General features: G+C 41.5%; 1 protein-coding gene across 4 annotated transcripts in view; it reads right to left on the reverse strand.

The window, feature by feature from the left end:
- Positions 1-875: 875 nt before the first annotated feature.
- The window catches only part of MAP2K1 (mitogen-activated protein kinase kinase 1), a 62,144-nt gene continuing 35,326 nt past the window's right edge, over positions 876-27,693 (reverse strand). For 3 of the 4 annotated variants that reach the window (XM_039492307.1, XM_039492308.1, XM_039492310.1), the window contains 6 exons: positions 14,177-14,301; positions 9,551-9,758; positions 9,169-9,233; positions 6,073-6,134; positions 5,010-5,055; positions 876-3,633 (listed from right to left, as the gene is read on the reverse strand). In XM_039492307.1, the coding sequence (XP_039348241.1) occupies positions 3,520-3,633; positions 5,010-5,055; positions 6,073-6,134; positions 9,169-9,233; positions 9,551-9,758; positions 14,177-14,301 (620 nt within the window). In that variant the 3' untranslated portion in view covers positions 876-3,519. Of the gene's footprint in view, positions 3,634-5,009; positions 5,056-6,072; positions 6,135-7,272; positions 8,002-9,168; positions 9,234-9,550; positions 9,759-14,176; positions 14,302-27,693 lie in introns of those variants that run through there. The other variant, XM_039492311.1, reaches the window with a different exon arrangement.

Genomic DNA, 27,693 nt, shown 5'->3' on the forward strand with positions numbered 1-27,693 from the left:
TAAAGGTTATCTGTTCAGGAAGTAGCGCTTTCATGGGGGCCAGCCAAAGATTGCTGAATGAACTCCTACTGGACCTACCCCATCAGAAACCTCACCACTTTCCATTCTAAGGCCAAAGCAGACTTTTCCTTGCCTTCGCTAATACAAAAGAAAGTCTAACTAACAAAAAAAATGCTGAGTATTTTCTTTGCTGAGACAGAATAAATCACACAGGGCTTATTTTAGATGTAATATACATGGAAGGTGCTCAGATACTTGATGATGAGGGTGACATAAACTTGAACGGGATAGAACAGTATTCATACCTAAAATGAGTTTAACTGATTCAGCCAGTGTTGACTGGGCCCTAGATGGACAGTACTGGATTACTTAGTGTTCATAGCTACAATTATCTGACAGAGTAATATCAAGAATGGGATCCAATTTTAGTTTGGTTCTTTGCTTTTAAAACCCCATGGGATTGATACTCTTCCAACCTTCAGCCTAGGTGTATAAGAGCTTGGTCAAAAGCTGTCGGTGCTTTTACCATAAGCCTAGGTAGGGTTGGCAGGATTCAATTTTTAAAATAATTTCAACAGATGTTTATTTAAGAAGTTTTTTCCTATTTTTATCTATTTACATTTTTCAGTTGAAGGAAATTATAAGGCAGAGGTTAGACAATTATTGAATGACAGTAGACATTGAGATTCAAAAAGTTAAAGCTTTATAACTGTTAAAACAGATTGTGAACATCACATGTCAAAATACACAAATTAAATATCCTTAAATCAAACTAAGTTCTCAAGCAGCATTTTTCTTACTTTGCCTGTCTACATTTTTATTATCAATGGAAATATTTTTTCGTGTGTGTGTAGAGTGAAATTGTTTGACACTTACCAATGAAAGTCTAATCTTTCCAAGCATAAGCATAGGATGTCTTGTATACTGCAAAAGGTTTTCTACTTTTCAATGTGTTTTTTAAAGGTAAAATTAATTTGAAAGAGCGTGTATGCTGTTCTTAAAATTGCTTCTAGGGAAAGTTATTACTGATCTTATACCTATTCTATCCCTATCATTCCTTGATAAGAGTCTAAATGCCCAAACAGGTTCAGATAAGGTAAACAGTGATTCAGATCTTTTCCCATTCCTCTTAACAAACCTCTCTCAAATGTTTAAGTGTGGGTGATCTTTAAATTCACCTGCCTCTGCACTTCTGGGTTGCTGCTGAGACAGAATGTGAGATTACCACAAGAAAGGCTGTCTTGAGTATTTTTGGCCCAGCTGGAACCAGAAAGCTCTAGAAATCTGTCTGTTTTCATAAGATTTCCCAATCACTTGGTTTTTGGTGGTGGTTGTGTTTTGCTTTTTGCTGTCTTTCTGCAAAATGCTCTCACTGAATAGCACCAGATGCTAATAGAAAGGGCAACACAGTTTCCTCTGGAAAAAGGACATTTTTAAAACAGCTGAGCAAATATTAAACATGCAACAATCCTCACAAAATATAATGGGGTAGGGACTGCTTTTAGCAGTCAAAACTGGCTTCTTAAACTCAGTTGACAATGGGAAATGGTGCCCTCAAATGTCCATTATTTGTTTTCTGATGATTGAGTTAGTGAGTCTACTTGTGTACACAGAATATTTTTTTCTCACACCAGTCTCACATATGCAGGGTTCATGCTACATAATTTGGGAGAGTTCAGTAAAGCGTGTACAGTACAGGGTCAAGGTACACATCAGACTCCTGGACAACACTTGCAAAATAGCACCTAACAACACCAGCTAAGGAAGGGCAGAAACAAAGTCCCTCATCTCCCACAGGAGCAGGCAGAATGAGAGGGGACACTGTTAATACAACCTACCTACCAGATGCTACAATTGAACCAGCATCTGATTTCACACAGCAGGTGCAAATTGCAGCAACAGGAACATGTGATTATAAGAATAGCCATATTGGGTCAGACCAATGGTCCATCTAGCCCAGTATCCTGTCTTTTGACAGTGGCCAATGCCAGCTGCTTCTGAGGGAATAACTGAACAGGTAGTCAAGTGATCCATTCCAAGTTTCTGGCAAATGGAGGCTAGGGACACCACATACCCATCCTGGCTAATAACCACTGATGGACCTATCCTCCATGAACTTACCTAGTTATAGTCTTAGTCAACCTGTGGCACTCTGTGCCTGATGTTGTGAAGAAATGTTTGTTTTAAACCTGTTGCCTATTAATGTTATGTAGTGACCCATAGTTCTTATGAGAAGGAGTAAACAACACTTCTTACGGTGCACATTGGCACCAAAACACAGGCAATGGTTTCAGCACAGCGCTAGAGACAAAATGTAAACTGAAGGCCTGAGCCTCTACCTAATGTGTAAGAAAAGAGTGCTCTGTTCAGAAATAGGGTATGTGATGCTGTTAGAGAGAGGCTAGTATTGAACTCCTTTTTCAAGCTGACCCAGGTGAGTGCATTATCTGTGTTGAAAAAAAAGGATTGGATTCCAGTTCACTTCAACATGAGACAGAGAAAAGTCAGGAGAAAAGGCCTATGTGCGCTTATGGTAATTGGAAGGGGTTTATGTAACACAATAGTATCAAACAGGTGCTTATTTCCTGAACATATTTAAACAGCTGTTTCACCCGCCCTGCGTGGTGTCAGTTAAATTCCAATTACTCCCAACTTACACTGAAAAATTTAAAAATACCCATCCTCTAAAGTTACTTGATAATATATTTATTAGTATAAGAGATTAAACTGCTAACCATCTGAAAGAATAAGTAATTAAAAGGATTTTCATACATTTTAGACACTATACACACAGTTGTCATAAGTCTTCTTTAGTTGGGTTAAAAGGAAGCAAGTCTGATGCACTTTTAGCTCTTGAGTCTATAGGACATTCAAAAAAAGCTACTTTTTAAAAAATACCAATTAAAGGAGACATATACTACTAAACAATCCCAAGTATGACAGTACATTTAAAAATAAATATAGAAATATAAACAGAAGTCTAAAAGTAGTCATGATACCTTGTGTTTCATGGCAATACAGGACTCTTGCCCTTTTAACCAGGAAGAGTTCTCTACACAAAAGCAAAATCAGAACCATTATGACTAACTTTGAGATGCACATTTTGATAACAGCGAAAGCATGCTTGACAAATATTGTTTAGGAGGATCTCTCACAACCTTGTATGGGAGACTAGATAAGCATGATTGAAGTACAGTACCACCAACTTACAAGGAATCCTGATAGACCTCAAACAATCTGGGACTAAGTACCCCCAGTGAGATTTCCATTACAAAAAATATCCAAGTTCACTTAATCAGCAAGCACTATAATTTCAACATCTCAAACATTTTGGTCAGTAAAAGTAATCCAATACACTAATTTAGGACAAATTTAAAAACAAACAGGATTTGGCACATGCTAGAACAGACTTCCTTCCTTAAGAGGTGAAATACATATTTGAACAGATACAAGCTTGAGAAATGAGACCAAAATAGCATTGTTTTAACAGATGTACAGTACAAGATTTGCTGTCAATATTCAAATTCCAGCAGCATGCGTGGGTGTACTAGGCTGGTTGAGACCTATAGTCGAACAAAGCCATCCTGCAAAATCCACTTCCTCAGCTTCAGATCTCTTAATGAAAACATGAATCTATAATATAGAGATGGAAAGAAAGAATGAGCTAAACAACAAGATAAGGGGACGCAAACAGTTAAACATTAAAAATAATTAACACGGAAATAAAACTTAGTCTAATTTACTTTCACCATTCATGTTTGTCCTTTTATTTTGCATTGTACTCAACATGATCTGATTAGAACAGATTTCATTTTTTAGATCTTCTACGCTAGTATAATGAAGCAATGTGTTGCAAAACATTCTCGAAGAACTGTCATGTGACATGTATAATTGTTTGATTACAAAGAATCACCTTAGTATGCAGTACATTTGAGTCACAATTATCCAAGATAGGTATCATACAATGCACTAAGTATTATGCCTTCATACATAGTGCTACATTTCTGCTAAATTAAGTGATGGAAATTATCCTGTTACCTCTTCACATCCATGATTTACGGTTGGGAGAGAGGAAGTCATAATTCATCTTCCCTTTCTGCTGCAGACTGAGGCCCTGATCGTGCAAGTTACTTTGCATGAAGTGAATGGAGTCTGCCCAAGCAGAGTAATTTGCAGGATTAGGGACCATGTGCTGCAAATTCGCTACATCCTTGATGTTAGCTCTTCTAAAAATACTCTGATGGTAAAAAAAAAAAGGGAAGCTGGATGTTCCTCCAAAACAGTCCAAGATGTTCCAGGAGATAATGACCAGCCACAGTAAAGGAACATGGACTTACTGTCTCTTCCTCTGAAGATAACCAATATATTTAATAAATGTAATTACTAAATTAAAGCAAAGACCATTCTGTTTGCAGCTCATTTAAATAGCGAAAGGGAAGTTTGAGGTAAATAATCTGTCCTTGTAATTAATATCAGAAAGATGTTTCTATTAAGATACTGGTTTTAAAAAAGACAGGACCTATCATCACCCAAATTAAGGACCTAAAACTGCTGGATCCTCAGTCCTGCTAAGGTCGCAGTGACCCACTAGAATAGTGCAGTGACCTTAAAGCTGCCTTTATAGGGTAGTTGAGGATTCTTGCAGTGTGGGAGGATCCTGAAATAGCCACCTTTTATGTCAACTCTTCCTGGCCAAGGAGGTGGGGAGGCTGTTCTTAGGGCAGGAAGGAATAGAGCTGGAGCCTGATGCCATCCACCAAATCCAGGTTGGCAGAATTTTCCTTATGAGACTCTTCGAACTAATTTGTGCTAGGAGCCAGTTTGGTGCCCTACTGGCCACAGGGTCGCAACAAGTGAAGAGATGGCTTACACCAATGTTTGCTTTCCTCTGCTTAGGTGAGCTCAGAATTCTACCTGGGCTCTTCTGAAGGACCAAACCTCAGAGCTACAGTACTGGGTTATTTAATAAGGACCAGAATCTCTTAACTGAGCAAAGAGCTTTTACTCACCATGAGTTGCTTCAAATCTGCTCTCTCTGCTGGATTTTTTATTAAGCTAAGAAAACATAAAATGTTAATAGAAAATGTCAAAGGTATTGAGTAATTTTCTCTGGTCAAGGACAGGCTTTACCAGCAGGTTGTGCTGAACAATTTTTCAGTGTCCTAGGTGAGTTGTTCTTATTGCACCCCTAAGCATTATAGTGGCACAATTCCCACTGATTATACATTTATGGGTCTAAGCAGTTACCGGTTTTTTAGGTGTTCATAAATGGGTAGTAAAATTCACTCTAGGCTGTAACTTCACATATGAAATTATCCTGGTCCTTGTGCTTATGTGTGGTCTTGTGGGGGCAGGAATACATGACAGGAACCCAGCTGGCAAGGATTCCTGGGATTTCTGTGTTAAACTGAATTTTCAGTCTGCAAAATATGGATGTTTCCACACCTGAAAATCCCTTCCCGCAACATCATCCTTCTGACCAAGGGGGACCCCTTTTGAGCCTCCCAGCTGGAAGGAGCTGGTGGCACTGTGTGTTGTGTCAATGTCCCCTACTCCCCTTGGGAGCTGAAAATGCTGCAGCTCCAGTTAGTCAAGACACCTCAGCCCCAAGAAATAAGATTCTGGGTTTGTTAAATACAAGTTAAAAATTAAACAATTTTTCAGGTGTAAAATTTCCATAGGAAATGAATCCACACAGAAAACGCCCAGTTTGCTACAAGTTTGATTATTGGAGTACCCACAGGGAACACAAATTTTGCATAACTGGGGAAAGTTCTAGTGTAAATAATTATGGCTGTAAGCACTACACCCAGCAGTAAGAGTGTACAGGATCAGGCCCCACGTTTGTACTGTATTCCCTTTTGCTGTTGACATTACATAGAGACCACTGAGTCCTGACTATGTGAAAACATTTGTCCACAGCTTCACAAAGTAGCAGCGTTCACATTTGAAGAAAGAACTAATCTCTTAGCTTTAGGATCCTTTTGAAGCAAATACATTTTCTGACTAAAAGCAAAACTGATGTCCCACATATGGTCCCCTGGAAGCTTAATCACCTCATAAAACACTCACCATTTGTTCACAAAATCTTGAAATTCAGGACTGAAAACACCACTGGGCAATTTTGGAGGAGGCTGGAAATGAAATCAATGGTAGATTAACGCAAAAGGAATGAGTGATGCTCTTATATCTCAAGGAGTTGATTAGTTGTGTGTTACAAGTCTGTATATAGCTTGTTGGGCCCAGTAGTGTAACCGCAACACTATCTGTGCTGTCCTTCACGGTTGAGGCATTGGAGCAAGGACCAGATGACTCTTGCTTTCTGACCAGTGGAGATTAAATACACGGACACGTGATTTCAGAGAGGAAACCTGCTATCCTACTACACTTAATCAACACTGGCCAATTTTTGGAATGGCATTAGCAATGGCTGAACTATAGGTGCTCAGGGGACAGCTGGCCTAAGGGGAAAGGTTACCATATTGTGTATTATACAAACTGGGACACTCTCCATTTGAACGTTTAGAGAGAAGTTTTTCCCACCTCCTGTGAGAGCGCAGGCGAAGAGGAAAAGAGCTTCTCCACTTTGTGACCCAGTACAGTGGAGTCATTGTGCTCCGTGAATCCATGAACTCTGAGGGCTAGTGTTGCTTCATGCACTAGTCTCTGCAGAGGAGGTGGGGCCAAAGCTCCATCCCAAGTCCACAATGGCCAGCAGATCTGGCTGGCTGCAGAAGGGAATGCAAGTTGCACCTGCTTACACTAGGATTCTTCCCTCACATTTCCTGCTGTTGCCACAGCTGGTACAGCTCCGCCGATGGCAGCCAAATAAGGAGCGCTCAGGTAGACAAGATGCTGCCATTTTAAGTTCTGTGTTTTCTAACCCTGCCTAGGATGAGTCCATGTGACATTTAACTAGAGGCTTCCTGAGTCTCGCTAGGGTGGGGCTACTGCCAGCTGTCCCTAATGATAGGCAGTGATTCAATGCTATAGTCCAATCTTAACTTATTGAGTGTCTTTATTCAAAGAAGAAAGCAGCACTCCCACCTGCATTACTAAACAGAAGGAAGAGTCTGTTTTCAGAAAGCTACAAATGAACACTGTAATGTCGCCATGTTAGTTATATGCTCCTCACCGCAGTTCCCTTCTCTGGAGATTTTACCTGCTGACGACGGACCCAGATGCTGTTAAGCACCATGCACAGCTCACATTAATGTTTCTATGTATAGCTGCCAACAATGAGGGCTTCAAGCAGCCTTACAGCAACTATGTACTGTCTAATTCGATTTGTATCTATTGCCATCCTCTAGTGGGGGTACGGGGAGAGGCCATTTACATATCTTTATTTGCATAACATTTCTAGCCTAATTTAAATATCCTGCCACAGGGAATTAGTACAGTCAGTTCTGAATTAAAAATCTTTAGCTAAAATCCAAGCATTTTGGTAAGACAAGAGTTATTTTATATAAAGGTGGGTAGACAGTGCCTTCTCCTCCATGTTGTTAACGTCTGGATTAGAGTTAAATCTACACACTTACACTAGTGAGTAACTTAATGCACATGAGTAGCCCTATTGAACTCAATGGGCCTACTCTTATGCACAGTCAGGGCCTTAATGTATTATGTAAGCCAAAACCAGCTGTATTTCAAGAATAAAAACATATACTTAGAGTTTCCATGGCAATGCGTGTGCACACATTTACTATGGAATGATAAGTGTTTGCAGGGGTCATGGACTTGGCAGCAAGTCAGATTTTGAAACTTTTTTATATCTATAGCTAATGGATTACAAACATGAAACATCAGTAAAAGACAGAAGGCATTTTATGTGAGGATGATGAAAATACAAGTGTGTACACGCATACACATTCATTTGTATCCATAATAATGCCACTCTCTATCCCAGTGTCTGAAGAATCAATGCAGCTAGGAATAAGAGCTGAAGCAAAATATCAGCCTTGATGTTTTAACGTCCCCATTTTCAGTCCAAAGCGTAAGATTCTGCAATGACACCCAGTGTTAAGTCTGCTCGACTGACCCAAGGAGAGGTATTGTAAAGCTCTCTGAAATAAGAGCATGAGAGAAGTTCTGTCTTTTAGAAACAGATGCTGTAGCCCAGTAGTTCTCAAACTTTTGTACTGGTGACCCCTTTCACATAGCAAGCCTCTGAGTGTGGACCCCCCCCCCTTATAAAGATATAAAAAATGTGTTTTTAAATTTAACACCATTATAAATGCTGGAGGAAAAGCGGGGTTTGGGGTGGAAGCTGACAGCTCGCGACCCCCCATGTAATAACCTCACGACCTCCTGAGGGGTCCCGACCCCCAGTTTGAGAACCCCTGCAGTAGCATAACAGTAACCCAGGTAAAATCTAGTACTCAAGGAGAACCAAACATCAATGCTGACTGGTAATTACGAGTGTCCTAGAAATGCCTATACATGAATCACCAGTCATCATATTTAATTTCTTTGACTTTGGTAGTTAGTAGTTTGTTGATCCCTTGGTACTGGGATTTCTCTTGTTCTTTATGGCAGGTCAGCCCTTGCCAGCACATAGAAGAAGATACAATGAAGATACAAGCACTGGAATTATGAGAGTTTAGCTGTAGTTGGGGAATTCAGTGAAAATCTTGGTAACAAGTTTTAACAGGCATTTTTGTCCTAAAACACAAAACCACACTTCAAAATTGACACAATCTAATGTTGTAACTAAACTCTATTTTAGAGAGAACAATTATAGCGGTAAAACAAAGACAGGGATAGTTATGCAGGCACTTGATATTACTCTTTGCCATCCTCTCTCCTAACTACATGTGTCACTGGAAAGCCACAGACCTATTTAAAGGCTAATCTTCGGTTACAATAGATTACACCAAATTTATCCCAGGTGTAACTTCTAGAGCCCTGCAAATCCATGGATATCAGCTTTATATCCGTGGATATCTGCAGACCATTTTTGCGGATTGTGTATCGGATGCTGATACAAATTTTGTATCTACACGGGGCTCTAATAACTTCATTCAAGCCAGTGCATTTGCACCAGGGATGAGCTAAGAGGCTTGGTTTACAATATACACTAAACAAAAAAACCCAACCTTAAATATGGACCCCAAAATCTTGAATTAACAGTTTAAAAGGAAGTTCCGATAGATGTAAACAGCTGTTTACCTCATTGACGATGTAGTCCAGAAGTTCAAAGATTGCCATTGGAGGCCTGCTGTCTGGTCCATAGGCTACAAATGGATGATATATATTGAAAAATAAACCAGACTGTTTGTAAAATAAGGTAGAAATACATTCAGTCTGACAATACTACGGCTTTGCTCTTTCAAACACACTGTCCCATTGGGGAAGGGTACAGGCACAGCTCTGTTTGACAAAGGCAGCTAATTTCTAATAGCTTCTTTCTGGGATCTCCATGAAGCTGGAAGGAGACAGCGTGAATCTGGCTTTCCCTCTTCTCCCCACCCCGTCACCCTACCTTTGGGCTATGTATTGCTCCCATCAACCCCATACAGCTTTCACATGCTACACTGCATCAGTCACTTACAGCTCATTGGTCGGCCAGGTGTTCTTTGCCTGGGTGAAGTCTCAGAAACTGGAGAATCTCCCTCCACAGGGCAGCCAAACATCAGCTCCAGCTCCTTGGAATCAGGAGGGGGAATTGGGTATCTGCCAATGGCCATTTCTACCAGTGACAATCCCATACTCCAGATGTCTGACTGCACTGAATAATGAGTACCTTGGAGTCTTTCCGGCTACGAAAAGAAAAGCCAAAACATTGTAAGAGGTAAGAAAACCACACACTGCAATAACCTGGAAAGAGTGATGGATAAAATAAACACGTGAGCATATGAATATGACTTTTTAAAAAAATCATTATGGCTGTCAAGGAGTCCATAACTGACTTTTAAAAAGTGTCTGGAATCTGAACTCTCATCAGTTCCATAAACCTCAGGTACTTTGATCTTTAACAATTAAAGACCATCATTACAATTTAAAAATAAACATTGAATTGAATCACTAACTGTCAGTAGCACAACTCAGATACCCAATTCAGTTAAATTTATAGACATTTACCTTTAATGAAGTATTTAAAACATTTTGTTAATGGTGATTTACTACTTTTTGCAACAGAAAATACTAGTGTTTGAGCTAGTATCTTAGTATTGCAATAGAATCCATTGCTAGAGCTCACATGTAAATTGAAAAAATAAGAAAATAAAAGTTATTTTGGGGCAATCAAGGATTCACCCCTTTCCGAAAGAAAGAAAGAGGGGGAAACTTTAAAGATTTTCTAAATGTCACAAGGCAAGCTGGCCTTTTAAGGAAGTTCAAGGTCCAGCCTCTACCTACGTCAGAGTTCTGTCCGGAAGACAGGCAATCTGAGACGGACAACTCTCCAAGCCTGAAGAAGAGCTCTGTGGTAGGCTCAAAAACTTGTCACTATCACCAACAGAAATTGGTCCAATCAAGGATATTACCTCCCCTGCCTTAGCTCTCCAGGGCACACGAAAAATGTAGACTGCGCAGTAATGCATTTTGCAAAAGCCTTAAATTCCACTTGGCTTTCCACTGCACTGTTGCATAGCCCACAGTTCCCATACCCAGTCCCAGAATGACTCTGTTCTGGGCAGAAACTAGGCACAGAACAGAAGCTGGACCCTGAACCCCTCAAAAGGCCAACTTTCCTGTGACACAATGAAACTGGGGCTTGAACACATCCGTGTGTATCTATTTACTGTATTTCAAAGGAGTAATTTGCCAACTGTGGGCTGTATAGCATGACTCAGGAGAGGTGAAATATATACCACAGCTCCTGTAGTTAATGAATAGGCAAACAGTTAGCATTTGTTCATGAGTATTAAAATACTATTTAAAAATATTTGTTCTTATACAATTTCAATGACTCAACTAAGTTTTTTTAAATAAAAGGAAAACCTTATCACTGTGGAGAATGTACTTATTACTCAACAATAAATTCCAATTTCAGATGTTTCTTTTTCAAAATACTTATTTTACTTCTGAAGAAAAACATTTAAATTATTTGAAAGGTTTTTCAAAATTGAGAGTCTGTCCTATTCAAACATATGTTGGGCTTGTAAAATGTAGTGTGTAGGTTTCCTGGAGTGCTTTATTGACAAGTGTAAAAACAATGTAGGAAAATATTTCAAATAGTTTCCATGTGGGATGGGCACATACATTTCAACATCTGAATGGTTTTGAAACATTATCGGGATTGTGTTCTGCTTAGGAAAGCTTAGAGCACAGAAGGGACAAAGAGAAAAAAAATCTCATGTAGATGAAAAATGCAGTATATATGGTATACACACTCATGCCAAGCTACCCTTTCAGCAAGTGGGAAGCATGTAGGTCAGAGCCTCTCTAACAGATGACACACCATCAACTAAAAATATGGTTTTGTTTTTTAAAATTGAATCATACATTGGGGAAATGAAACATGTATTTCAGGTATAGTCACACTAACTAGTCCAGCCATTCCAACAAAAATCACTTGAAAAGGTTCTCAAGATGTCCATGCGAACAGTGTATAAAATGCAAACACAGACTGAAATATACAGTCAGTTACTGCACTTGCTTTATTAGTATTGTGTGGCCAAAAAACCCCCAAACAGTGGTAAAGACTGAAAACACTCTCCCTCTTGTCGTTTTAGTGTATGGGAACCATGTGGACTAATTTTATACATGTTTTTCTTTGAGAAGGCTCAATACAAAATTTCATTTTGCCCTTTCCCCCCCCCCCCCCACTCTTTATTGAGCCTTAAGTTCTCCAGAAGAGCAAAGACTCGAATGAACACATTTAGGCACTCATACCTTGAAAACTGAGTTTACAGTCTCATATTCCTATAGGATGTCAGAGTGGTCTATAGCCATTAAACCCTTTAACCAATGACAACTTTGAACCACTATGACAAGTGTAACTGGTATTTTATTAAACCACATACTATTTCTGGGAGTTCATACTTAGACCTTCTCCAATGTCCCAGCTGAGCTGGGGCCAAAGCCCTTTTAGTATAACTACCAGATTTTGGGCAGCAAGGAAGCCACCCCAAAGGCAGATACTCTAGCAAACTCTAGAATTTATTAGATGAAAAACAAAAGTGAATGAATGAGATGTAGCAGGCAACATGGAAGTAGCCATGAAAATGACCTTTATGGCACTAAGTGCATCAAAACCACGTGTGGTAGACAGGAGACAGAAAATAGCTCCATGTTAATCTCACTGTATTGAGACATCAAAATCAGGTGTTGTGTGCAAAATGATCATGGTCCAGCAAAGCCTTTTCGCCCATAGTTTGAAAAACAGTGCTCAGAGAGACACTGTGCAGTATCAGTAATTGCCTGCAAAAGAATGAACTTCAAACACTACTGCAGAGAACAAGCAGATTCACCACCATGATTTGATCTCTGAAATACAATGTCGTTGGACCAAGCTATACCTTCAACCTGTGGAAGTGACGTGTCAGTGGAAACTGAAGCTATGCGACACTTTGTTCCTCAAGTGTTCCTGATCAGAAGAAAAATAGAAACAAAAACACCAGCGCCCGGGGCAAAAAGTGAGGAGCTGTGACAATTTTTTGCCATTTAACAGCACCCACAAATCTCAAGTTTGCAACATAAATTGCTGGTTCACTTCTAATCTGACACCCACCGCAGATGACAAATGGAGAAGACAGTATCCTGAAAAGCAGGATCCATTCTAAGTAGAATGAGCAGTATAGCTCCCCCTACCCTCCTTTGTTTTTAGGTCCAGCCTTAATTTCATAGCTACTGAAGAAACTCTGAAAGCCCTAGCTTTATGAGTTAATAGAATCTGCATTAAATTGACAAATGCCATCATACATTAGAGTGAAAGATCCACAATTCATGTTCGTGCTGGTTGCCACATGATACACAGTGCTTCTTTAAATAGCACTTTATTCCTGAATACTAGTTTTCAGAAGAGAACACCCACTAAGGTAGTTCCACACTAGCCACTAAGCTGGGGCAGGCAAACTTTTTGGGCTGAGGGCCACATCTGGGTGGGGAAATTGTATGCAGGGCCGGGGGTTGGGGTGTGGGAGGGAGTGTGGGGTGAAGGAAGGGGTTAAGGGCAAGGGATTAGGGCAGAGATGGGGTGCGGAGTGCGGGAGGGGGCTCAGGGCAGGGGGTTGGAGTGCAGGAGGGGTGTACAAGGGGCAGGGCAGGGGGTTGGGGTGCAGGAGGGGTGTGGCAGGGGGTTCAGGGCAGGGGGCTGGGGTCCACAGGGGTGCAGGGTACAGCAAGGAGCTCAGGGAAGGGAGTTGGGGGGTGGAGTACAGGAGGGCTTCGGGCTCCAGCCTGGCACCGCTTACCTCAAGCAGCTCCAGGGTGGCAGCAGCATGCATCGGGGCCAGGGCAGGCTCTCTGCATGCCTGCCCCGTCCCTGTGCCACTCCCGGAAGCGCTGCGGCCTCTGGGGAGGGGGCGGGGGGGAGGGAGGCAGAGGCTCTGCGTGCACTGCCCTTGCTGTGCCTCCAGGTACCTCCCCTGAAGATTCCATTGGCCGTGGTTCCCCATTCCCAGCCAGTGGGAGCTGCGGAGGGCAGTGCCTGGAGCCCTCTGCCCCCCTCCCCCCCCCACACACACCCAGGGGCCGAAGGGACGTGGTGCTGGCGGCGCTGCAGGCTGGATCCAAATCCGGTCCACGGGCCGTAGTTTGCCCACCCCTGCACTAAGCCTTGTCTACATGAACCTTTTCCCCGTTACTATAACTGGTTTAACTCACCCTATGATAGAAATGGTAGAAGCACTTGTGTAGACAGCATCCTGCCTAGGCTGGCAACTGTAGCAACTGAGAGAAATTTTGGGGTGTGGGGATAGGGAAAAGGACTTGTGTCAGGAGAACAAACTCTACACGCTTTTTTTTGGAGATGCATGTACACAAAACCCCAAAGCATTAGCTCATTGGATTTTGCAATGCAGATGCATCAGCATCTCTTTTGCAATGTTAGAAGACTCCAAGTCATCAGTCACGCATTGCAACAAATCCATTTTTGAACTTTGATGTGATACTTGAATACTTCAGTGAGGCAGTGAGTAATAATTGTCAATAACCGTAGTGACGGCAGTAGTGATTTCACCGAAAACTATACCACAATGCATAGTAAACTCAAAGCTAAAAGAGCTGTACTTACAGACATGTAGGACCGCGTCCCAACAAATGAGTTTGCCATTGAATCTATCAGTTGTCCACTGACACCAAAATCACAAAGCTTGATTTCACCTCTAGAGTTTACCAAAATGTTAGATGGTTTAACATCTGGAAAAAAAATGTATGGATGAAATAGATAGATATATAAAATTGGAATATTTGACAATGAAAGTAACATGAAAGGTGGGAGTAACCATGTGCTTCCCTTTGTTCTCCTTTTAACTTCCAATCTGATTCCCTTCCTCTCCCTGGAAGGTACAACAGGTTTGTGTTTAAGTTTAAATCTCATTCAGAATTTCCTGTTTTTCCAATGTACGTTTTGTAGTGTCTACAACATTCTTGTGAGGACTTTCACATTCGGGTCTCAGACATGCTAATATGTACTTTCAAACTGAACTCCAGTTTGATGGCCTTTTTTTTGCGCCAAGGTATATTCAATAAAAAATCATTAATAATCTATACATTTTAGTTTACTGGGTCATTAAATGAAATGCAACCCTGTGTCCTATCATCCCAAACTGATAAAAATATTTGTGTGTGTGTGTGTAAAAAAGCAATTTCTTATCTTTAGCAAATAAACTCAAACAAAGTAAATGGGCTATTTTAAACTGAGAACAATTCTGATACTGAAACACTGCATTAAATTAAATGTTTGTTTGGTTTGAGATCAAGTTTACCTGAGATGGAAGAAAAACTGGTTGAGCTTTTACATTCAGCACTACTTCTCTAAATAGCAACCTAATGCAGGTCTTTGGTAACTAGGCAACTAATTACCAACTACTTATGCATGCTAAAGTGCTGGGAGAATTTCTTTTAATCTTTTTGTTGTAGGTATAAGAAGTTTCTCAATATAATTGACTACTTACCCAGAGTCATTAGCAATGAATTACAGGGTTTATGAAACAGGCAGCCACATTTGCAAAGAACGCCACCAATGAGGTTGTTTTTTGTTTTTTTTTTTAAAAGGTTATTATAAATTGGTTTGGACTGAGGGAGGAACTGAACTTTCACAATTCCTGTTTGTGCATCTGTGACCTCAGAGCACACTGACTGTAACTCCTTGTTCGTTACCATATTCTCCTCACTCAAATCTAAGCACTACTCAAGAGGTAGGTGGGGAAAGTTTTGTGCTGACAAATTCTTTTCTATACATTGAATTTTAACTGGATACCAAATACTCTGTGCCATTAGCAAGCAGACAGTACTTAGATAGCAGGTGATGAGGCCTTGGAAATACCTAAAATGGATAGATTAGACACAGCCTAAAATAGCTTTCAGGAAGTTGGATGCTTCACCGCAAGCTGGGCAAACACAGTATGCACAGCATTCTTGAAGCAGAATCTTTTCCGTTTTATACACTTCTGCTGCACGTTTTAGCAGCTCCCACCCCAAGCACATTTTCTTCCACATTTTAGTTCAGAATTTATATAAAGCATACTCCAGGCAGCTTGCAACACATCCTCGAAGGAGTCAGTGTGCAGTTCATGTCCGTAGCAGGGTAATCTTGGAAAGCTGATGCTAACACAGCACCCAAAACAGGGAAGGCTCTGTGTAAAAGGTTACACTTGATTTGAAGAGAGACGTACAAACCAGGAAACAGAGGTGGAGAGTATATTTTTAGAAGTAATTGATTTTTTACTTCTAAAAGAAACAGACCAGAAATGTTGTTTGCCTTTTGAAATTCTTGTTGCTGTTTCTGGTTCCAAGCATCACCGCTTTAGCACAGGTCACTTGAAGATGCCCAGACACACTGAGAAGTGCTTTTTCAATGCCTTGCAGGGCTCCTGGAGCTCAGCTACAGTAGCATCAATCCAGCGTTAACTACACAGAACTCAGCAGTAGCTTTAAGTCGCAGAAAATCCACACACTGATCTAATATGGGGCCACGTACAGCATGGCCCCAAGATCTCAAGATGGAGGGGATGCTGCACACAGGACTCTCTCCCGTGCCAAGAAGAGGAGCTCAGCTGCCTTCACAGCTCAGTCTCCTTCCCCGCCTCATAGGGCCCCAAGAGGATATCCACAGGGATGCATCCCATTCCTAGCCCCATGGAGTTCACCTTGGAAAGATAATACACCGACTGCTTTACCATGGAGCCTTTTTTGCAACACAGATTTCCCCCTAACGGGAGGGAAGAGCTCCTGCGGGAGTCCTTTATGTATGACTCCCCTGGTGCCAGGCCTCAATGCAGGCAGAGATCCTTGGAATCCATCGTGGGCTCAGGGCCAGACTTGCAGCAAATTCCAGGCGGGGGTAAACCCCACCTCCACAACAGAACAACTGAGGGGATTCTACACAACGGGAGCCTCAAGGAGATTTCCTCCCCCTTAGCTAGGTCACTGCCCACTGACTGTAGGAGGGATCTCCTCCATGTCCATGGTCTCGCTCTGCAGTAAATCTTTAAGCTTGAAATTCCACTCATTAGCAGGGTTACCATATGTCCAGGTCTTCCCGGACATCGCCTTCTCCCCCTCCCCAGCACTGGGGAGGGGGAGAAGCCCACAGGGAGGTGCTGACTGATGGCTGTTGCTGCATCCCAAGTCAGTGCCAGCCGTTCTACCACCGTGACAGGGAGCGACACTTCCCCCCACCTCCAGGGTGAGGCCCCAGGTACCCCTTCCAGCACCCCAAGGCACCCCTCTCCAGTACACACATCCCTCCAGAACCCTCAACTGTACCCTCCCCCCATCCAGCAGTGTCCTCTTTTTGGGAACCTGAAGCAGGATAACCCTAGTCATAAGAAAGCAGCAGCCACGGACCAGCACTTTGGGGCCAGCAGTGAGAAGTTACAAAAACTCCTGGCTACCCAAGGATTTTCGGACAAGGCTTGTTAGCCTTGTTTTGGTTTTTGTTTTGGGACAGGTGAGGGTGCGAATGTTCATAAGTCACAGCAGCCCCTGGAAAAATGCTGAATGCCATATGTAGATTAGCTATATTTATGCATGTACCCACCAGTGCGGTACGTAATGCAGGCACAGACGAAATTTTTAAAAACCTATCGTGATCTCATTTGACAGCTCTTGCTGAGCAGCACAAACATTCCATCTTCATCTTTTCACGGCAAAAGAAACAATTAAAATGTCAACGTTCCATTGTCAGTGAACTTCTACCAGTGCTTCTGGTGCTCGGGACTACCTGGGATACAGCTTGTTTCTGAAGGCTTAAACTTGCATGTGTTTTTCTACTGACAGCTCTGATAATCACAGTGTAGCTCTTACAATAACCCAGCAAACCCTGGGCTTTGAAATAAAGCCTGCCATGCTTTGAGCAATGTCAATGTCTCCTTAAAGCTTCTGATTCGGACGAGAACATGATGTTTGGAACTCCACTGCCCACCCCGCAACCTCTGTAAACAGGTTACTCCTAAGCGGCTTCTCTGCAGCCAGTATTTTCCCAACGCAACTTATATTGCCCAAATGGAACGAGCATGCCAAATGGAAGCATTTGGCTGTGACACTGAGGGAAAGGACAACCTCCTGGAGATCAGTCCCAGGCTCTGTGCTATCACACAGGAGAGCTGGCCAGTGTGTGCTGCAGGAGCCATGTACTCAACCCTTGGAGAAGGTGAAAGGGAATGTTGCGTGTCACTTAACATCAATCCCTCCAGACAACTGAGGAACGGAGCTGAGCATTCCCAGCCAGTCCTCTCAAGACAGAAAGATGGATCTACAACACTGAAGAGACACGGGTGCTAAACAGAGCGATTCATAAGCAAGGCCATAAGGAGCCACTGTGGTCATCGAGTCTGACTTCCTGTATAACACAGGCCATAGAACTTCCCTGAGTTAATTCAAGTTTGAGCTAGAGCATATCTTTAAAAATATATCCAATCCACCATAACCGTCAGTACATTGTTCTAACGGTTAATTACCCTCACTGCTAAAAATGTGCATCTTATTTCCAGTGGGGGTCTTCAGGGTTTATGGGGATGTGAAGTAACCTCCTTATAACCTCATCCGCTGCGCACACCCCTCAGCCACACACACAGTCACGTAAAAGAATAAAAACCCTGTATACCACCATGCAAGTGATTTTCTTGCTGCATTAAAGGCATTCACTAGGAATGGACAAAGAAAATATATTTGCCTTATAGCACAACTATTGATAATTGTCAGCCATCTGACTATAGTTCAGGTCAAAGGGTTATCAATAGGCTTATCAGAAATCAAATTTATTTTATTTTTTTATAAAATTTTGATGGGTAGTATGGATTTTTAAGCATTTTTTTCTATTTTTATTGATTTGATTTTTCAGAATTGCAGCAAGTTATTAGGGAGATCAGACAAGAATTATTCAATCACAGTAGATGTTGAGATTCAAAAAGTTAAAGCTTTATAACCATTAAAAAACAAATTGGGAGGAGGGATAGCTCAGTGGTTTGAGCATTAGCCTGCTAAACCCAGGGTTGTGAGTTTAATCCTTGCGGGGGCCATTTAGGGATCAGTGGGAACTATCAGGGACAGTACTTGGTCCTGCTAGTGAAGGCAGGGGACTGGACTCGATGACCTTTCAAGGTCCCTTCCAGCTCTATGTGATAGGTATATCTCCATATATTATTATTAACATCACCTGTCAAAATATACAAAGTATCCAAAATCAGACTCTAATAAAGTCCTCAAGCAGCATTTTTCTTACTTTGCCTAGCTGTATTTCAATTATAATTGATGGAAATAATTTTAACTTAATGTGGGTGGGTGTGGGTGTGTACAGTGAAATTGACCAATAAAAATCTAATCGTTCCAAGACTAGTTATAAAAATCTGTTTGTTCATCCTTGCCACAAGTTCTCTACACAGGGAAATTATCTAATCCACCTAGTCCAGTATCACGTGTCTGACACCGGCCAATGCTGGCTGCTTCAAAGTATGTAAAATTCCCCAAATACATCTAGTGCATGATATGAAAGTATAGTTGATAGCAATTGGAATTTTATCCTGGCTCATCTGGAGGTGCTATTTGCTATGTTTATTCACGTACTGATGGTTTCTTTAAAAACAAAACAAACAAAAACCAATAAAAGTATCATGTCATTTGTCTTAATATTCTGCAACAAGAATAGTCACAGTATGGAAATTTGTTTCCTTATCATTTGGAGCCTTTTTATTCTGGTATTATGGGAGAGTATATGTACCTTTATCACACCTCCGCTTACTCCTTGCAAATGAGTCCTAATCCTCTTAGCCTGGTAAACTCTTCACACTACCTGCCTCTCCTTTCCTCTTCCCTAGCCATCCTTGCCTCATGTCCACTGGATTTAATTCTTTCTTTCCAAAGTTTTCCCCCCAGTTTTCCTTTTAGAGAGGAGGACCAAACTAAACACAGCATTCCAAATGAGTTAAGCTAACTAAAGGCATAACATTTTCCATTCTCCTCTTAATGCACTCTAATGACTTCTTCATGGCCATAATGATGCCTGAATAGTTTTCCTGAAAGGTCACAGCTAGTTCAGGATCCACCTGTGTCTCTAAGGGTATATCTGCACAGCCCACGTTACAGTGTAGACATGCTTTATCGCCGGGGAGAGCTCTCCTGGCGACCAAAAATAACCACCCCAAATGAGGGGTGGTAGCCTTATCGCTGGGAGCACAGCTCCCGGCAACAAAGCGCTGTCTATACTGGTGCTTTTCAGCGCTAACAACTGTTGTTGCTCAGGGGGCTGTTTTTTCACACCCTTGAACAACTAAAGTTAAAGCGCTGAAAGTGGCAGTGTAGACAGCCTGTATAGTATAAGCTGAGCCTCCCAGCGTAGCTATGTTCAATGTCAGGTTGTTTAGTTACCTAGTTGCACTTGGTCTCTCTGCAGGTCTTTATCATTCGCCCTGCTTTTGACTAATCTAACTAATTTTGTGTCACCAACAAGTTTTCCTTTCCCCTTCATTCTCCTTCTGCAGGTCAGCATTATTACTACTATTTATTTGTGTTCGAGTAATGCCTAGAAGTCAGGGCCCCATTCTGCTAGGTACTGGAAAGTGCTATGGACCAACTACGCTAGCTCCGGACTTCGGGAGCACTCTAGTGTAACATCTTATGACAAAACACCTTGTTTGTAAAAAAAATGTAGGAGTGTCTTTTGTAGCGTTGCCACCACGTTCCTTTGTTCTATTGCCCAGCAATGCTGCAGAGTCAGTTACGCTGACCAACAGTAGCTGCAGCCAACTACATTAATGCAATGTGCGCGCTATATGGCCTACAGTTTCCAAGTACCTATGATTCCTCTTAAGCAGATATACCCTAATTCCACCCAATCTCCAAAAGACAGCAATGGTGCAATGTGATCCAAAAACACAGTCCAGAAAAATTAAAGGACACGAGCACATAGCTTAGGCCCATAACGTTGATTCTGTATTTCACTTTACCTGCAAATAGATATTATCCTGAATGTTTTGTTTAGATCATAGAAGATCAGGGTTGGAAGGGGCCTCAGGAGATCATCTAGTCCAACCCCCTGGTCAAAGCAGGACCAATCCCCAGACAGTTCTGTTTTGTTTTTTTTACCCCAGTTCCCTAAATGGCCCCCTCAAGGATTGAACTCCTAACCCTGGGTTTAGCAGGCCAATGCTCAAACCACTGAGATATCCCTCCCTCAAAGAAAGAAAAAGCACGTGCCTGCAGCTCAAGGGAGGGAAGGGGAGTAGTTTTATTTTCCAGCACTGCAGGGAAGGTTTAACACAACCATACTACACAGAATTAAATGCAAAGTTGCAAAACCTGTGACAAGAACATCTGATTTATAAAGCACATTCTGTATTAATAAATGTTATTAGTACAGCTGAGCCCAAACCAGAGGCTTGAATCTGAACATCTTTGACTGTGTGTGAAGGAGCAAAGGAATTTGATTAAAAATCTTTACATCCAAACTTGCCTCTTATGTTTTTTCTCTTGGTTCGGATCAAAACCTGAAGGGGTCTATTTTCTGCACCAAGTATGAATGGGTCACAAACCATGACAACTAAAGAACTATTCTTACAAGGTTCTGGCCCAAGACAGCAGAGATGCATTTGTGAAGCCATATTTTTGTAGAAAGTCACTTGATTGCTGTAATCTTACAATATCAGCATAGTTGCCAGGGATTATTTGCTGGAGAGATAATACACATGTTGCAATTTGAAATAGGACCATTTGGGGACTTTCATTCCACAGTGTGAGTTCACATTTTGTATCTCACCATTAAGGGAACTTAACTTGTACAATATATGCCTGATTATATACGCCATCTACTTTAAATAGCTGACACTTTTTGCTGTGTGTGATAGGATCTTAGGCCTAGTCTGCACTACTAACTTCTGAGGGCATAGCTACGTCAGTCAGGGTTGCGAAGAAATATGACAGAGCGGTGCCAACAAAAGCCCCCAGTGTAGATGAAGCTATATTGGCAAGACTGTGCTCTTACCAATATAGCTTATTTTTCTTGGGGGAACTGGAATAAGCTATACCAGCAAAACTGCACTTTTACTGGCAACAAGGTGCATCCACACTAGGAGCGCTTTGCTGGTATAATACAACAGTAAGCAAAGCGCTCCTAGCGTAGACATGGCCTAAGTTTTCCCAAGCAGTTTAGTTTGCTTGGACTCTCCTTCATTTAGTACCCCAGCTCCAGGTCCATATGCAGCTAGGGGATCTTTATTCACGACAGAGATCAAGGAAGTCTCAGGAAATGGGACCATTTCCAAATAGGAGTAAGAAAGCTACTTTAACTTTAAAAATCAGCCAAGTGCCTTAGAAAGCAGGATGAAGGGGTAGAGGTGGGGCATGAAGTCAGCCTCAAAGGGTCCCTCAAAGTCACGTGGCCAGTACACTGAGGACTGAACTGGATCCTCCAGAGCTGCTGCTGCTTCAGCTAAAGAGCCAACGCTCCTTAACTGGTCGGGGATCAGTCTGGAAAACCGAGTGCTACTCTTCCAAGCTCTGCCCACCGGAGACACCAGTCGTGGCAGACTGTACAAGCTCTAATCATGCATGTTCTCTAGGCTCCTGGTGCTTGGCTCGCCCTTGACAGGATCTGAATACACGAAGGGGCTCTGCCTTCGCTGGGCTTCTTGGGTTTGGCTTCCCCTTGATGAGCCTCAGATGTTCCACTGGGGTTTGTGAGCTTGACTCCCTCTTGGGAGGGAGGTGGAGATGCCCAGCTGGGCTCTGCTAGGTTACTCCTTTTCGGGGTATGTATATGGGTAGGAGTGGCTGTATCTACCAAAGCCACTCACTCCTGGGGCCAAATGGGCTGTTACTCACAGTAGATTTGGGCAGATCTTCCTCCATACATGCTTTGATGAGCAATTAAATTGTAAGGACCCACCAAAACGAACGGGCAGGCTTCACACCTCAGAATTATTTCAGGTTGTGCAAACAGGCAGCCGTCACAGCATCACTTAGTTTCAAAAACGTGACCCAAGTGTATCCCAGCAACAACGGCTAGAGAGACAAACTTTTTTAAATTAACTGATTCTTAGAATCCAGAGAACAAGGAAGGAGTGTGGAAAAGGTGCCACTACACCTTAGGCCCGTGTACTAGTTCAATCCACGCCCTGCCAGTGTCATCTTCTCTTCTACTACACTACTCTAAGCACTGCCTGCTTTATTTCTGTGAGGTGACACTGCCAGTGAGGAGCCAAACATCAGAAAGCAGGGATCACTTCATAAATGACACAATCAGCCCCTTCACATCAACTGACTGATTGATGCTTCATATCTAGCACTGCTAAGCCAGAAAGTCAGCGTCCTCAATGCACTCCCAAAAATCAGTCATCAAAGCTATTCAATAGGTCACCAACCAGGACAATGAAACACGCTGGCATTCGCTTTAAGACATACATTCAAAAGATCGTAAATCTTTAACATCAACTTGAGAAAGAAAGCTTCATTGTAGGCCTGATCCAAAGCACACTGATGTCTATGAAAATACTCCCTTTAACCATAATGGTTTTAGATTAATCCCTCATTCTACTCCTTGCAGCATTCACAGAGCTCCCATGGAGAGATGCAATTCTCACCATGTCCTAACTGTGAAATAGAACTTTTTAAAATCAAATTTTAATTAAAAACTTCTGCTATTGAGTATGTTATATGGCAGCCACCAGAGGAGTGAAAAGTGACACCTGTTTGTGACCGTGATAGAATGGAGGCTCAGGTTTCAGAGTAGCAACCATGTTAGTCTGTATCCACAAAAAGAACAGGAGTACTTGTGGCACCTTAGAGACTAACACATTTATTTGAGCATAAGCTTTCATTGGCTACAGCCCACTTCATCGGATGCATAGAATGGAACATATAGTAAGGAGATACATATACACATACAGAGAACATGAAAAAGGTGGGAGTTGCCCTACCAACTAAGAGGCTAATTAAGATGAGCAATTATCAGCAGGAGGGGGAAAAAATGTGTAGTGATAATCAAGATGGCCCATTTCAGACAGTTTGACAACAGGTGTGAGGATACTTAACATGGGGAAATAGATTCAATGTGTGTAATGGCTCAGCCATTCCCAGTCTCTATTCAAGCCTAAATTGATGGTATCCAGTTTGCATATTAATTCAAGTTCAGCAGTTTCTTGTTGGAGTCTGTTTTTGAAGCTTTTCTGTTGCAAGATTGCCACCTGTAAGTCTGTTACTGAGTGACCAGAGAGATTGAAGTGTTCTCCTACTGGTTTTTGAATGTTATGATTCCTGATGTCAGATTTGTATCCATTTATTCTTTTGCGTAGAGACTGTCCGGTTTGATTATCACTACAGAAATTGTTGGTTTTTTCTCCTGCTGATAATTGCTCATCTTAATTAATTAGCCTCTTAGAGTTGGTAGGGCAACTCCCACCTTTTTATGGGTGTGTGTGTGTGTATTTTATATAATATCCTCACTATATGTTCAATTCTATGCATCCAATGAAGTGGGCTGTAGCCCACGAAAGCTTATGCTGAAATAAATGGAGGCTCAGTATCAGAGACAGCAAGTGAGATTACATCCAGCTTTATTGGGGATTTAAAAACAAAAGGACATCTGTAGCTTCTTGATATGTACCAACAAATTCAAACAGCAGACTTCTTATTCAAATTATTTAAAATGTTTTTCACTGCACTTTAACAGTGGTTTGCCATCTCTCATATTGATTTCCACTATTCCACTAACACCAGCATCCCAAGATAATGACTGGCAGCAGGAGGTCCACAAGTGCTAATATTAGCAAAAGTTAATTTTAAAACTAAGTTTCAGAGTTTATAAGTAGGAAGAAGCACATCCCACCATGTGAGTTTTCAGTGTGTTGAGTAGAAAAGGCTGGGTACAGAGTATTGTTCAACAGAAACCTAGGTTTTGTGGTGTCCCAGGTGAAGTATCTCGACCCAACCTGTGGCACAATTTAACTCCGAAAAGAGACACGAGTTTTTACACTGCTGACTAGATTCTTACTTAAAGGTGGTGTCAAACTAGAAAGGAGGTGGTGGTTGGTTCTCAGATCCAGATTTTCGTGGGGCTCAGGTTCAGTTAGGTTCTGTAAAAACAACACTAGCTATTCTCACCAGATCTCTACCCCCTTGGACATAAATCCTATGAAAATGCTGGGTTTTGAGAGATTCCCAATGTAGCTGAACAATTAGCAGAAAATAGGCCCCTTCCGGATTTGGAATGGTAAGGTGGGTTTGGATCTGAGCCCACCAACAACAAATGAAAAGATCTGAATCTGGCCCATGCCAACAACAAATAAAGGAACCACCATCATCACTTGCCCCAGGCAACCAGGCACAGATCCCAAAGCCCTTTTTAGAGCAGTAGTTGCATAGTGCTGAGCAGCGCCATGTGGTAAGGCTTTTGACACAGTCTCACAGGACATTTTCATAAGCAAACTAGGGAAATGTAGTCTAGATTAAATTACTATAAAGTGGGTGCACAACTACTTGAATGACCATGCTCAAACAATAGTTATCAATAGTTCACTGTCAAACTGGAAGGGTGACTCTTGTGGGGTCCTGCAGGGGTCAGTCCTGGGTCCGGTACTATTCAATATTTTCATTAATTACTTGGATAATGCAGTGGAAAGCATCTTTATAAAATCTGCAGATGACACCACGTTGGGAGAGGTTGCAAATACTTTGGAGGACAGGATTAGAATTCAAAATGACCTTGACAAATTGGAGAATTGGTCTGAATTCAACAAGATTAAATTCAATAAATATAAATGCAAAGTACTTCACTTAGGGGGAAAAAAAAATCAAATGCACGACAAAATGGGGAATAACTAGCTAGGTGGTGGCACTGCTGAAAAGCATCTGTGGGTTATAGTGGATCACAAATTGAACATGAGTCAACAACATGATGCAGTTGCAAAAAAGGCTAATATTCTGGGGTGCATTAACAGAAGGGTTGTACATAAGACGCAGGAGGTGACCCACTCTATTCGTTACTGGTGCGGCCTCAGCTGGAGAACTATGTGCAGTGCTGGGCACCACACTTTGTCTACATTTTTCCTAAACTGAAGAGAGTCCAGAGCAGAGCAACTAATGTGGTAAAAGGATTAGAAAACCTGACCTATGAGGAAACGAAAAAAAAAAATGGCCATATTTAGTCTTGAGAAATAAAAACTGAAGGGGGACTGATAACAGCCTTCAAATACGTTAAGGACTGTTATAAAGAGGACAGTGATCATCTGTTTTCCATTTTTAAGAACAGGTTAGAAGCAGGGGTCGGCAACTTTTCAGAATTGGTGTGCTAAGTCTTCATTTAGTCACTCTAATTTAAGGATTTGCATGCCAGTAATACATTTTAACATTTTTAGAAGGTCTCTTTCTATAAGTCTATAATATATAACTAAAACTACTGTTGTGTGTAAAGTAAATAAGGTTTTTAAAATGCTTAAGAAGCTTCATTTAAAATTAAATTAAAATGCAGAGCCCCCTGGACCGGTGGCCAGGACCCGGGCAGCATGAATGCCACTGAAAAATCAGCTCACATGCCGCCTTTGGCACACATGCCATAGGTTGCCTACCCATGGGTTAGACAAACATGTCAGGGACTTGGTCCTGCCTCAGTGCAGGAGGCTGGATTTGATGACCTCTCAAGGTCCTTTCCAGGCCTACATTTCTAGGATTTCTACAAAGGATCAAGGGCAAAATTTTCAAAAATGCTTACAAGACTTTGGAGCCTAAATCCCATTGACTTTCAATGAGACTTTGGCTTCTAAGTCATTGTTGAAAATAATACTTGGCTTTTAAGTCATTTTGGAGCTTTTGAAAATGCAGCCTGTATCTCCATCAGAACAGAGGTCAGCTCAAAAATATACCAATGACAAAAACATGCGAGTCTTAATGTTGCAAAACAAACAGAAACAGCAAAGTCTCAAAACCAAAACAACCCCCTCAAACCACCCCTCCTGAAAATCACTACTACCACCAAACAAAACAGAAAAAAAACCACACTACTATATTGTTCATTTTATTCTCCTTCTTCCCCACACCCATCATTATAATATTTAAATACTGAAGGATCAAATTTAGCACTGTCATAAGAGGCTGCAACTCCACTGATGTCAAAGGAGTTATGCCATTGCTGACCTAGGTGTTGAGAGCGTGCAAGTGTCACATTTTTGGTCTGCCCTAAAACAGCGGGTCTCTTTTCCAAGAAACCTTGCTAAGTGCTAAACTAAGAACCACATTCCTTTGCAGCTACCATCAGAAATCCATATGAAGTCCCTCCTACCTCCTTGGCAGAAGCCTATATTCAACTGTTAGTAAAACCCAAAAGAGAACATGTAATAAATACTGTCTATTGCATCACGTTTGAAGTGGTTCTTCAATCTGTCACATCTACGTGTGTTCCTACTAGTCCTTTCTTGGGTTTGCTAACAACCACATATCAAGTGACTAGTCTGATGAATGGAGTATTTTTATAACCAAAAGTCTGTGGAATCCTAAATGATGCAAGAGACTAGCTGAATGGTCACTACTGATAACTACATTGTGTAATCACTGCAATGAGCCGAGGCAACAAAAATGTAGAGCAAGCAAGCCATCTCGGGTGCGTAATTTACAGTGACATAAGAAACTACAGAATGTTTTATTTCACAAACACCATTTCTGATTTATTAGGGACATACAGACAATTAAAAACCAGCTGGATTTAAAAGGCTAAGGTAAAAGATGCAGGAAACAATATGGGTGTTTACCCCACAGTGAAGTCTATTCAAAGACCTGGGCAGATTTAGAACTAAACTCTTGCCTCTTTTTTATGTGATTTAACAATTACCCATGTTGTTAACAACCATTAAACAAGGTAATAAATATAAAGGGCTGCACTTCTGATTGGTAGACTTCTATAAATAGCACATGAATGCCTGAGACCGCTATTAAAAGCCTGTGACTTTTAATTTAAAGAGGAACCATAGTCTTAATGGCGATAATGGAAATTAACAGAAATTAAAAACAGTGTGTTGTATTTCTTTGAACCTCTTCAAAGCTTTTAGCTAAGATGGCTAATAGACCTGTTGCTGCCAGAAGAAAACCCATTACAATTAGAGAACT

This window comes from Mauremys reevesii, linkage group 10 (genome assembly GCF_016161935.1).
Source record: "Mauremys reevesii isolate NIE-2019 linkage group 10, ASM1616193v1, whole genome shotgun sequence".
In the NCBI taxonomy this organism is placed as follows: Eukaryota; Metazoa; Chordata; order Testudines; family Geoemydidae; genus Mauremys; species Mauremys reevesii.